Consider the following 13746-nt stretch of genomic DNA (forward strand, 5'->3'; position numbering starts at 1 on the left):
GATAGTGGTGTATTCTTTTTCTCCTTGCTTCATCCATGTGTTCCAGGCCTAAAGGTTGGTTATTGGAGCCCATCTGCCCAATCCTATGTGTATTATGCCTGAAGGAAGACTTTCAACCCATCTGTCCAATTTTACCACACCCTAAAGAAATCCCAACATGAAACAGATAATAAGACTAGTTAGTAAATAAACTTAATAGATTTGGACATTGGCACAGAGTGCTGCCAGTGTATGCCTGCTATCTGATACCATTTGATCCAAGTCCCAACATTGTAGAATTATATTTTCTGGTGGTCCTGCTTTTTTTTTTTTTTTGAGATGGAGTTTTGCTCTTGTTGCCCAGGCAGGAGTGCCGTGGCGCGACCTCAGCTCACTGTAACCTCTGCCTTCCAGTTTTAAGTAATTCTCCTGCCTCAGCCTCCCAAGTAGCTGGGATTACAGCCACCCGCCACCATGTTGGCTCAGCTCAGTTTTGTATTTTTATTAGAGACAGAGTTTCACCATGTTGGCCAGGCTGGTCTCGAATTTCTGACCTCGTGATCCACCTGCCTTGGCCTCCCAAAGTGCTGGGATTATAGGCATGAGCCACCACGCCCAGCTGGTGGTCCTGCTTTTAAGGCAGCTGGTGCTGGCAAAAGTATCAATGGACTTTTAATAGAGTTGAATCATAGAATGCTAGAATTAGAAAGGAAGCTCAAGATCAAAGCTTTGCTTAGAGGGCTACAGCTGCATCACAAATGCCAAACTCAATTTCATTCTTCGTTCAGTGCTTGTCTCATTAGTCTGATAAAACACTTAAGATAAGCTTAAAGAATTACACATGTGTGTTCATTCTTTCATTTATCATGGGTTTACTCAGTGCCTACCGTGTACCAAGTACCGTGGGGGATACTGGGCATATAGAAACAGAAATCATGAACCCGAATTTTCAAGAGATGTCTCAATAAAATGGTGTGACAAATGAGTAAAAACATGATTGGAAGGGTCATGTCTTCCAACCTAGAGGGAGCTTAAAGATAAAGGAAGACCTGTGAACAGGTACATATTTTAAATGAGCATTATACTTTCGGGAAACTGCAGGGAATGAGTATGTCTGGATAGCCGACTTTGTATGAAATGGTGGTTGACCTGATATACTATGCTACGGAGTTTGGATTTTCCTATGAAGGCAGTGGGTAGTCACTGGATAGTTTTAAGTAAGGAAGTGACATGATTATATTTATTCTTGGGAAAATTAGTGCTGGAAGTGTAGAGAATGCACTTAAAAGGGACACAGTGAAAAGGGAGAAGTCTACTGGGATGTTTTAGGAAAGGAATTGTAAGGGAGTGAACTAAGGTTTACTCTTTAACAGGAGTTAAAGAGGAAAGAATGAATTAGAGAAACATTGAGGGGGTAAAAATCACTAGAACTTAGTGATAATTTTGATCTGAGGCAAGGAGGAGTTGTTTGGGATATATCCAAGGTTTTGGGTTGGGAGATCTGGGTCAATGGGGATGCCAAGAATGAGTGCCCTTTCCTCACTCTGTTAGTTGAATGGCCCTCGGCAAGTTATATGAACTAGCTGTGTCTCAGTACCCTTATCTCCAAGGTAGAAATAATAATAGTACATATTTCATAGAGGTTTTAAAAAATTAAATGAGTTAATATTTATTAAAGTGCTTGAACAATGTTGAGTATACAGTAAACTTTATACAGTGGTTTGTTAAGTACCCAGACTTATAAATCTCAAGGTTAGATTTCAATGAAAGATGCAAGTGATAATACCTAGAGGGCAAGTAGATTTATGAATAAAGAAACCAATGAGAAAGATCTGTGCTAAATGTACATATTTGAGGATCATCAGCTCAAATGTGAAATTAAAGATGTGAATAAAATTGGCCAAACAGATTTTGTGGATAGAAATTTTGAGGAGCACCAGTCTTTGAAGGGTGGTAGAGGAAGCTGAGTTCAGGAACAAGAATGGAAAAAAAAACCAAACAAACAGTTATATAGGTGGAAAGAAAATGATATGACAAGAAAATAATATCTTGAAACAAAGAAGGCAATTTACAAGAGGAAGTGGTCAGTGATATGAGATACAGTGGAAATGACAAAGAAAATAGAAAAGAAAATTGACCATCTTATTCCAGCTTTTTGTTTTTTATAATGGCTTATAAATATAGTTTTGACACAAATTGTTACTTTTAATGTAAAACAAATAAAAATGCAACATTTACTCCTTCAGGAGCAATAACTTTTCATAAGCTCAATACCATTTATCTATTCTTTAACAACTTTATTTTTTGGCTTTAGTATAGCCTGAGGTGTCATTGAACATACTGAATTTCATGGTTGAAAATGAATAGTTGTCCATATTGAGTCATGGCATCAAAGCTTTATGGGATTGCTTTCATGAATAACTGATTTTCTTTTGGATGGTGAAATGAAATGGATAAACAGATACTAAGGAGAAAATAATTCCTCTGATATGGTGATTTTCCAAAGTTTCCTTTGTAGATTTGTCCCTTCCTCCTTTATCTCCTCCCCACCTCCCTCTTTCATTGAATGCCAACTCAAAGCCAGGCATTCTTTCTGGCATTTGAATATTCCACAGTGAACAAGACGTTCAGTAGTGAACAATTCCTGCTTGCATTATTTTATTGGGGGAAACAGACAAATAGTAAAATAAATGAGGAAGATAAGTTTAGATAGCAATACATTCTCTGAAAGAAACTAAACAGGAACATTAATTAATGAGAGATCCAGGCTGGATGTTGGCAACCATATGTTAGATAGTTAGTAAAGACCTTTCTAACAAGTCAATGTGACATCAGACTGTAGAGACAAGAAAAAGCTAGACCTGCAAAGATTTGAACAAGAGCATTTCAGGCTGAGGGAGAGTTAGTGCAAAGGTCCCGAGGGAGAAATGTGCTTTGTGTAGTAGTTGTGAGGCAGAAAGGCAGCCCCTGTAGTTGGAGAATCGTAAATAGTAGTGAGTTTATAGTGAACATCATGAGTTTCATGGGCCAGATTTTATATAGAGTGTTGCTTTCTAAAGCATTAAAGAACAAAATGAGTCCAAATTATGCTGAGAATTGCTACTTATTGATAGTCTCTTGAGTATAGCTTTAATAAGACAGAAATTAGCTTCATAAATATGGAAGTTCCAGAGACATGAATTATGATTTTAGTTTAGTAACTCATTGTACAATTTCTGGAAAATACCCCAATAGTAGATTCATAACTGTGATGTTGCAAATCTCTGTGATTGTTTGAAACATCTGTCTCGTTTTATTGGTAAGGAAACTGAAATCCAGAGAGATTATTGATTTGTTTCAAGGTCTCAGAGCTGACAAAAAACAGGACCAGGACAAGTGGCTATTTTAGCTATCTTAAATATCGTCCTTCAAGCTTTTGCCCAAGGACTACCTTTACTATTTAATGGCAAAAATCACAATTACTTTTGCACCAATCTAATATGAAGGCTCTCTTGTCTCCATGCAGTAAATTTCAGCGTACCTTTCCTTCTGGTCCATGCTATTCATTCATGTTGCCATTATTGCATTCAGTGGTGACATGAATAGCATTACTGTCTATCTCTATTAAATAATTACTTAGTGTCTTATCTCCAGTAAATGATAGACTTCATCAGAACATTTTATAACCCTAGTACCTACTGCATTGTAGAATTCTGATAATATGCTGTTATGACTAATAATCTATACACAAGTGAATGGGCATATTTAGGTTTGTCTTTCAGCTCACTGCCTTTTTCTTGGAAAACATTCAATCTCCTTAGACTTAAATGTCTATATCTGTGAGGAAGAAATTATGGTGTTAATGTTTAGATGACTACAATATATTTATCCCCTATGTGAAAGGAAAAAAGGAGGTATAAAATCAAATTGAAAACGTTGGTGTCTTGTAGGAATTCAAAGTATTTTCATTTTTACAATCTGTTAGAACAGGAAAACCGACTTAAAAATGTCCCCAACTCAAAGCTTGTCCAATAAACACTTGTTTGTTGATTTAAAATTTTTTTTTAAAACATATAAAAGCTTTGCCCATGAATAGCTGTCTGAGTCCATCCCTTTCATCAGTGTCTCCTCTTATATGAGACATTGTGCCCATGCTTTAACAAACGTGTTCCTTGTTGTTTTAGATATCAATGCTGTTAACTTGTTATTGACTCAAACATTCAACTCAATAAAGACTGTTTTAATCTTGTACTTTTAAAACTGTGAATGAAAAATCTTTTAATACTTTTTAGGAAGACTTCAGAGAGGGGTTACCAATAATAATACATTTGTATTAATTATTAAAATAATATAAATGTATCATTTAAATAATATAAAATAATAAATTTATATAATTTTATAAAGTTTTTTTGTATTGTAAAAATACATTTGTGAGACAAATATTCTGATGGATATTTACAGCTTAATAGAACCCTCCTTGATCCCTAAGTCAACAAGATATGCCCCAACCATTGCCATCCCTGGGGACACAGCAGTTCATTGTTCCTTTGGCCTGTTACAACCAGGTCACATGATGCATTGTCTAGTTGCTCAGTAATTATACTAGGCACTCGGCTTTTATCCTAAAACTTGTCACATATTGTTTTTCAGGGTCAGTGATGGGTATTTGTCAGCCCTGTCTCACATTTGTAGCCAGGAGCCTAAGGTCATCATTAGCACATGCCTTTGATTGTCAGGAAATGAAGTACTAGGTATATGGAAGTTTCTTTCATTGCTTCCATGATTGGGACTTTCTCAATCCTAAAGAAGAAGAAAAATCCATACACAGTTTATTGCCTTTCAAACTGACAGTTCTGTAAGGCTCATTGGATGATTAAGTAATAACAAGGAGACAAACCTGAGAAAAGTGTAGATTAAAACATATCCTCCAGCTTAAAGCCACAATACCCAGTAGTCAGACCCATTGAGCAGCCGGAGAGAATCTTGTATGTGATGTTCATTTAAAAAAATTTATGAAGTTAAAAAGTATGTCCTCCTTCAAATTTAACTATGATTAGAAAAAGACACAAATACCCACGCATGCAATGTGTAAAATATAAGTGTACATAGATATCTGCAAAATAGATGGTTTGTTCAGTTTATTTAGATGGACAGTTCCCTAATCAAACTAACAGTTGCTTGATAAAATAAAAAGGTGACACAAAAGGGATGTGACTTTTAAAGCTGTTACTTATTTAGCCGTAGGAGCAAAAGTGTAAAAGCTTTGCCCCTTAGAGGTACAGGAAACGCTAAAACTCATTTCTGTGCTTGGAGAATCCCTAATAAGGCTGGCAGCCAACAGTTAAATAATACTTATTTCAAAATGATATTAAGAATAAAAAGATCTATTTATTTTCTGATGGATATTAGTTCTCTCATAACATCACATTATCCTTAAATCTATGTGTGTGTGTGTCTGTGTGTGTGTATTTTTAATATATTTTTTAAGCCAAACGCTAATACAAATAAAGATTCTTCTGTCGTATTGGGACATCAGTCTTTACTAAAGGCATTTGCAGTAATCATCTTTCCTATTTTAATAATTTTTAAATCAGTCTTTCTTAAACTGTACTTTTGACTCATGAATCCATATAACAGTAATATAATATTTCTTAGGAATTTATTTAGTTATTAAAATAATTAATCAAATAATAAATTTATTATAAAATATTTAATTTTGCATACAAACAGAATAATTTTAAGAAAACTAGTGAATGAATGAATGAATGAATGATTTGTTTTTTTAGTTAGAAAACTTACAGGAATGTTTCAGTTTAAGGTAAACTTTGTGTTTTCTGAAGTTCCTTGGGCTGGACATTGAAATAAGTAGTCATTTAATATTTTTGCTTTGAAATGTCTAGTGTCTAGCTAGTACTTTAGGAATTAGATATTACTTGCTAGGAAGAACTTGCCTTATTTTTTTAAGTTTTCAAATTTAAAGGTTAATTTTGAATAACTGTGATACCTCCATGGTTACTATTACTATATTTTTTACTACTATTATTAATACTGCTAAAAGCCAGTATTTTTTAAAAACATGTATCATATACAGACACTGTGCCTTGTACTATTAGCATGGACTAAATCATTTAACCCTCACAAAAAATGGATACTATTATTGTGCCTATTTTATCATTGAGGAAACTGAGGCTTAAAGAAATGAGGTAATTTGCTCAACCTTATGGAAGAAGTTTTAAGAATTTTTGTACATTTTGCAAGCAGTGAATGAATCACATATTTTCACATTTATTTTAATATTCCATTATTGATAAGTTGAGAGGCCTCATTAAAAATGAAAATTTGTCAGCTTGAATAAAATCACTGTATGAGGGGTTGGACATTGTCATTTGATAATGCCTACTGATTTTTATAACCAATTTTTATCTTACTGGACTGCAAGCCCCATTCTACCCTACATTTATTTTCAGATGGAATCAGTTCTATTGGGGAGGAATGTTTTAGGAATAAGCGGGTCAAATATACACTGCGAATTAAAAGCTACTTCAGAAAAAAATGTGTGCTGCAATTTACTTGGTTCAGTGCTATTTACCGGCTTGGGTTTATATGATAGTAAGAAGGTTCTAGAGGCTCTGGTCTGGAGAAAATCGCTATTGCAGGGCATGAGAAAAATAGTTATGCTTTGGGTAGAAGCTCAACTTCCAAAGTCATCACCATTTAACCCACTTCTGAGGACAAGGGAAAAATGTACAAAATTTATTTTTGGGGTAATTTATTTATCTTTCATGTGCAGTCAAGGTATTTATAGAGTTTTAAGATTAACTCAGATAAAAATACAAATTATACAAAAATACAATTTTTGCTTTGGAGTCAGTGAATAGCACCTGGAAAATAGTATATTCAGAAGATGTGACTAAAATTTTGGCCAGTTTCCCCTCTTTTGATCAACAAAACTCATTGAAGAGTGTTCTTGGAACATAGTCATTTAATATATTTTTATTAATTGTGGAAAATGACACACATATACAACAAATTTTATAAAATGAAAAATATATGCTTAGTTAAACATTATAAATCCAGTCTACTGGATATGTAGTGAGATCTCATTCTTGTTTTAATTTTTATTTCTTTTTTATGATATGATTGAGCATAGTAGAATGTATTTATTATTTATTTGAGAGTATCTTGTTTTGTAAAATAGCTGTTCTCTTACTCTTTTTTAATGATGAATGTACCTGTTTTATATTTATTTACCGAAGTTATTTATATATTTTGGAATGTATCTTTTGTCGGTTATATGTAGTACAAATATCTTGTCCCACTCTGTGGCTTGCTTTTTTACTTTCTTTTTTCTTTTTTTTAATTCCTTTGAGATGGAGTCTCACTCTGTCACCAGACTGGAGTGCAGTGTGGCGCGATCTTGGCTCACTGCAACCTCCACGACAGGGATTCAAGCTATTCTCCTGCCTCAGCCTCTTGATTAGCTGGGACTACAGGTGTGTGGGACCATGCCCAGCTAATTTTTGTATTTTTAGTAGAGACAAGGTTTCACCATGTTGGCCAGGATGGTCTAGATCTCTTGACCTTGTGATCCGCCTGCCTCGGCCTCCCAAAGTGTTAGGATTAAAGGCATGAGCCACCACATCCAGCTGCTTTTTTACTTTCTTAATGGTATTCTTTGATAATTGGAAAAATTAATATAGCTTACTTTTGAAATTTTTTTGTTACGAATTTTAAATTTTGATGGAACTATGGTCAGAAAACAAATGCTCTATAATTCCAATTTTTTAAAATTTGCTAAACTGCTTTATCATATGATCAATTTTTAAAAATGTTTTGTGCATGCTTTAAAAGAATGTACATTCTTTGTGGGTCTAGTTTTCCATCTATGCCTGTTATGTCAAATATGCAAATTGCATTATTCAAAACTGCTGTATCATTACTGTATTTTTTTTTTTTAACAACAGTTGTGTTGGCTTTACAACAAGTGTTATAGGTATATCCATTTGTCCTTGTAGTCCTGTTGATTTTTGCAGTATATATTTTTAAGCTATAATGGTAGCTACATAAATGCTTAAAAGTTGTAATTTACTGGTGAAGTTAGTCTTTTATTACTATGGGGTATTTCTCTTTATTCCAATTGTTTTCTCCAGGAGGGTTGGTAAAAATTACCAAGTTGAACATTTCTGGAATAAAATATCTTCAGATAAACTCTGCTGGGAGTACATAGTTTCTTCTTGCGCTCACTGAGAGAAGGAGGCAATCAGGTAAATGGCCCTTACAGTACAGTTTTAGAAGTACTGTGGTAAAACATGGCATTCTGTGATAGCCCCTAGAAGGTCACTTAACCCAGACTTAGTTGACAAGGCCCTTTCCAGAAGAGATGGCATCTGAACTGGGTTTGAGAGTATGTAAGAGTTGCCGTGACAAAAACAGGAATGAAGGCAGAGAGCGGCAGAAGCAAGGGAGTATACGGTTGCTTGGGGACTTGTACATTTCAGCTATTAAGTATGTCAAAAAGTCTGGGAAGAAAGGAAGGAGTTTAAAATGGACAAAAATATTTCTAGTTGTTTGCTATTTCAAGGTGTTTTTAAATGTTGCCAATTATAAATAAATAACACTGATGTGGAGAACTTTGGGCATTATTCTTTGCCCTTGTCCCCTACAAGTTCTTTAGGACAAGTTGCTTGAAGTAGAATTACTTTAGCAAGGGGTACAGAACATTTTACACACAAAAGGGGGCATCTAATTCAAGATCATAGAAGGCTTTCAGGAATAAATTATGGTAGAACCAAGTTTTACGGGATGAATCAAAGTTAGTTAAGATGAAGGTAAAACATGTAAACGCTGGGAAATCTCATGAGCACAGAGGAGAGTGAGTTGAGGGAAGGGTAAATAATTTCTTATGGGTTGGCTTGGTACAAGGTCTGGTGAGTCATGTTGATAGAGTGGGCTTAAGTGCAAACTAGGATTATACTTGATTCCATCAAAGAGCTTTAGTTAATAAAATAAGGAAATGTCCTTTTTTCTTATTCTTACCTTTTGAAGTTCCTGGAACCCATTTGTACCATATTCCCCAAATAATTATAATGATTCTCTTTCATATGCCAGAACTCATTTTCTTCCATCTCACGTGATTTTAGCGTCTGGAACACATTGTTTCCCCTTCACTGCCCACCATTATACAAAGTAATGTCTGCTTCCCTTTACTTCTTTTCTGTTCCTCCATATCCACATGTCCTAGGATGGTACTTATTAAGTCTAAGGCCCAACTTCGCCATTTAACAGTTATGTGATTCCTGACAAGCTACTTAATCTCTCTTTGCCTCAGTTTCCTCATCAGAACCTCAACTGTATTCATCATAAAATTGTGAGAATTAAATCGTGCATGTGGAAACATCCAGAATGTCTTTGCAGCACAATGACAATTATATTCGTGCCCATTATGAATACATAAATTTGTCCAGATTTAATATGCCTCTTGCTATAGTTTAGAGAAGCTTTACAAAGGTAAACCAAGGATGAGCTGCATATCCTTAGCATCTTCTGTCTCAGAAGTGGCTACCCTCATTTAGGGGCAAAGCCCATGCTGGAGAGAGCACCTCACCTTTCTTTGATTGCTAGATTTGTGAAGAAAATGAGGATCTCAGCCTTTAAACCTTTCCGTTTATCAGCTTTTACACATTCAAGAAGCATTTTTCCTTCTCTTAGGTCACCTTTGCCTTCTTTCTACTTAGTCCCTATTCTCCATCTTTCTTTTTCCCTCAGTTACAAAAATGAAGCCAAATTCTGGCCATTGCAGATACCAAAAGATCACAGCAGGCTAACTAATTTTGCCCAGACTTTCTGCGAAAGCTCCACATGTGCTGCAGTGTTGGGTTGCATAATTGATTTAATCTCTAATTTTAGAGGAACGCTGAACTCTTTTTGTAGGACTCTGCATATGTTTCTCTAGGGCAAAAACTGTCCTACTTTTTTTCTCTCTGGTATCTCTTTAGTGCTAGGCCATTTTTTTTCCCCCAAAGACTCTAAACTACCCTCCGTGAAATAAATGAAATCACAGTTGGAAAACAGCTTACTGGACAGACTTGTAACGGCAAGATAACTGCTACGCTATACACATTTACTGAACATTTTCATCCTCCCCTGCTTCCCTTCTTTCTACTCTAGCACATCTTTATTTTCACTAAGATGATGCATCAGGCTCTCAGCTGAGGAGTTTCATTACCTACACAGAGGAGCAACACATCTTTGCATATTATTGGAAATATATAGGCTTGCTCACCCACTGACCTACTATATGCCTCTAGGCAGATTTACTTACCTCTCTGAATCTTGCTTTCAGCAGAGTACTGGAATAATGGCAGTGAAGGCTGAACTATAAAGATAGGTATGTAGCAAGCTTCAGACTTACCTGTGCCTTTTGGCTAACCAGGTATATAGGAAGTGTCAGCTAGAGGGGATGATTTTATGTTGCTCGAAAGACCAGCAACTAAGATGAAAACCAGGCAATTGTAAGTTTGCTAGTTATTTCACATTGTATTTAACAATGTCATTTTTGGTTATCTTTTCGGGAATTTATAAACTGGGAAGACGCATTTGATAGCCGGTGGTTTTTATGAATCTGTCTGATTTGGTATGTAATTTGGGGATTACCTTCCCAACAGTTATTTCTTTTTCTTTTTTTCTTTTCTTTTTTTTTTTTGAGACAGAGTCTCGCTCTGTCGCCCAGGCTGGAGTGCAGTGCCGTGATCTCAGCTCACTGCAAGCTCCGCCTTCCGGGTTCACGCTGTTCTCCTGCCTCAGCCTCGCGAGTAGCTGGGACTACAGGCGCCCGCCACCTCGCCCGGCTAATTTTTTGTATTTTTAGTAGAGACGGGGTTTCACCGTGTTAGTCAGAATGGTCTCGATCTCCTGACTTCGCGATCCGCCCGCCTCGGCCTCCCAAAATGCTGGAATTACAGGCATGAGCCACCGTGCCTGGACCAGTTATTTCTTAAAAACCTGACTTTAATAACTTTAATATTTTTGTACTCCAAGACATATTTTCCAAAGAGACTAACCTTCCTTAGGTCCATAGTCACTAACACTATTTTGACAAATTCCCTGAACAATTATCTTACCGTAGAAGTATGAATTTTCATACCAAACTCCACTGTTAACATCAATAAAATAAGGTCAGAAACAATTCCAACTGCTGTCTGAGTATCACAGCCTTATGTCTTTATGAGTCTTTATGCTGCTAAAAGAATTTAGTTTTAGAAAATAACCTCTTATTTGTTAAATAAACACTTAGCATAAACAGATCTTTGTTAAAATAGATTCTATTACTTAATAGTTGGATCAATTTAGACAAGTCCCTTAACCTTTAAGACTCTTTATGTGCAATTTTTTAAAACTGGGATAATAATTATACTGACTTCTCAGGTTTGTTGTGAGGAGTAAATGTTAAGATGCATATAAAGAAATTTGAAGTTTATCTAGCCATAGACAGTGTATCAGGCAGGTTTGCCATAATAATGGTGTGTAACAAATAATCCCCAAATCTCAGTGGTTTGCATCAAGAAATGTTTATGTTAGACTTGGTTGGACTTGGCTCCATCTTGTGTGTTCTATTCAGTTTTGCTCTGTATGTCTCTTCATTCAGATACCAGAGGCTATTTAAGGAATTTTCCATTCATGGTAGAGAACAACATGGAAAGAAATCTGGTAAAAAACAAAATAGAACAAAACAAAACAACTTGCCAAGTCCCTTGAAGCATCAACTGAGAACTGATATTCCTATCACTTTCACACAAATTTCACTGGCCAAAGCAAGTCATATGACCAGGATAAATATTAGTTGGTCAGGAAAGTTTACGCTGCCTTAATGAAGAAAGAAGAGTGAATATCTGGTGAATAATACATGAGTCTCCTTCAGAGACGTTTAGTGAATCTTTTGTTTTTCCTATTCTTATTTCATTTACATAATCACTGATTCCTCCATATAGTCTATTTTACAGTATCTACATTGCATTCTTGAAATTATACCTCAATTTCTCCCTCTCTTTCTTTTAATTTCAAATTAATTTGAATGATATACTTTTCTTTGTAAACAGGTACTTTAGAAAATCCCTTAGAAAAGGAACAAAAGCTTCTGATTCTCCTTAGAGCCTCAGAGGGAGTCTTTTGTGATCGTTTGAATGGAATTCATATTGACCCAGGAACAATTGGTAAGAGTATAATATAGTTTTCATTAAAAATAAAATGCCTGTGTGTGTATTGTGTGTTTGTATCTTATAGAGAAATACTATTCATAGAACATATGCTAAATTCGAAACACTCTTTTAGGTAATTTATATTTATTATTTTACTTACCAGCTCTCTTGTGAGCAGTGTCCATTTTAGAGATGTCAAAACTAAGACTCAGAGATGATGAACGACATGCAGAAAGCCACACAGCTTTATAGTGTCAGCATTTGGATTAAGATCCAGATTAGTCAGACACTAAAATTTTGACTGAGTCAGTATTATCAACTATAAATACTACTCTATTATTGATACATTTATACAACTGATCTATACATTAATAAGAAACATTCACTGTTGACAATTTCTTTATTTGTTATTGCCACAATATCAAATCCTATTTTAAATTGATCTATGTAAAAGTACAGAAACTGGGACTGGGCTTGTATAACCATATGTATGTATCCCCAACTAACTCAGTTTTGAGGAATAAGAGAATGTTCACCAGATTCTAAGTATTTTCCCACTTTCTCTATATGGGCATTACTAATTTTATAAGTAAAGAGGGATAACTCTTGGCATGAAGCAATTTTCTTCAAGAATGTTCATTTTTTTTAGTTATTTTTCCCTCACTTATTTAATAGTTGAAATAAGTTCACTATACTTTATTACTCTTTTAGATATTTTATTGTCACATAGCTTAAATATGTTATTATAATATAATAATCTTAATCCAAATGCTGACACTATAAAGCTGTGTGGTTATTATAATATAATAACGTACTTAAGCTGTGTGACAATACAATATCTAAAAGAGTAATAAATATGTTATTATATTTAAGCTATGTGACAGTATAATATCTAAAAGAATAATAAAGTATAGTGAACTTATTTCAACTATTATATAAATGAGAAAAAAATTAAAAGAAAAAAATACGAGCATTCTTAAAGAAAATTGGTTGTTAATTTCCTTGGATTCTCCTTTAGATGCATTGCTGTGTTGGAGGTTTTCAAGTAAACCATTTAACCTTGTGGAAAAAGAGCAAGGATCATCATTTCTGAGGTTTCTGAACACTATGAGATATAAATTTAATATTCATTAGCAGTCAGTGGCTCCCTCTCTGGGTCTCAGTAACTCAATAGAGTGGAGACAAAAATGTTAAGATAGTATGAAGTTTGTTAACTTAGTTCCATAATATACAATCATTGTCATATAATACTTTGATAGCACTTTATAGTTTCCAAAGGGTTTTTTTCCATGCATGCTATTTATTTTATCTTTCTAACAATAAGAGGTTCAAGAATGTTCTAAGTTTTCCAAGTTGACAGACTAGATGGATTATTATAAGAACATTTGATCTCCTTTTGCCTGTGGTATCCACTCTTTTCTGTAGTGTGATAATACTGGAACAAACTTTCTGTTAGGACTATCCACAGATGTCTGCTCTGATCCCTGATCCGGGCCGTATGGTCAAACTAGTGTCTTTGAAATTTTCTTTGATACTAAATTGAAATAAAGAATGAAGTATTTCTTTCACTGCATGCTCAAATTTTTGTAGTATC

General features: G+C 34.8%; 1 protein-coding gene across 1 annotated transcript in view; it reads left to right on the plus strand.

Moving 5' to 3' along the window:
* PKHD1 (polycystic kidney and hepatic disease 1 (autosomal recessive)) overlaps positions 1-13746 on the plus strand; it is a 507823-nt gene that overhangs the window by 336482 nt on the left and 157595 nt on the right. The window contains 1 exon segment of the mRNA XM_011981329.1: positions 12054-12167. Coding sequence (XP_011836719.1) covers positions 12054-12167 — 114 coding nt within the window.

This window comes from Mandrillus leucophaeus, unplaced genomic scaffold, assembly GCF_000951045.1.
Source record: "Mandrillus leucophaeus isolate KB7577 unplaced genomic scaffold, Mleu.le_1.0 Scaffold223, whole genome shotgun sequence".
NCBI classification, from domain to species: Eukaryota; Metazoa; Chordata; class Mammalia; order Primates; family Cercopithecidae; genus Mandrillus; species Mandrillus leucophaeus.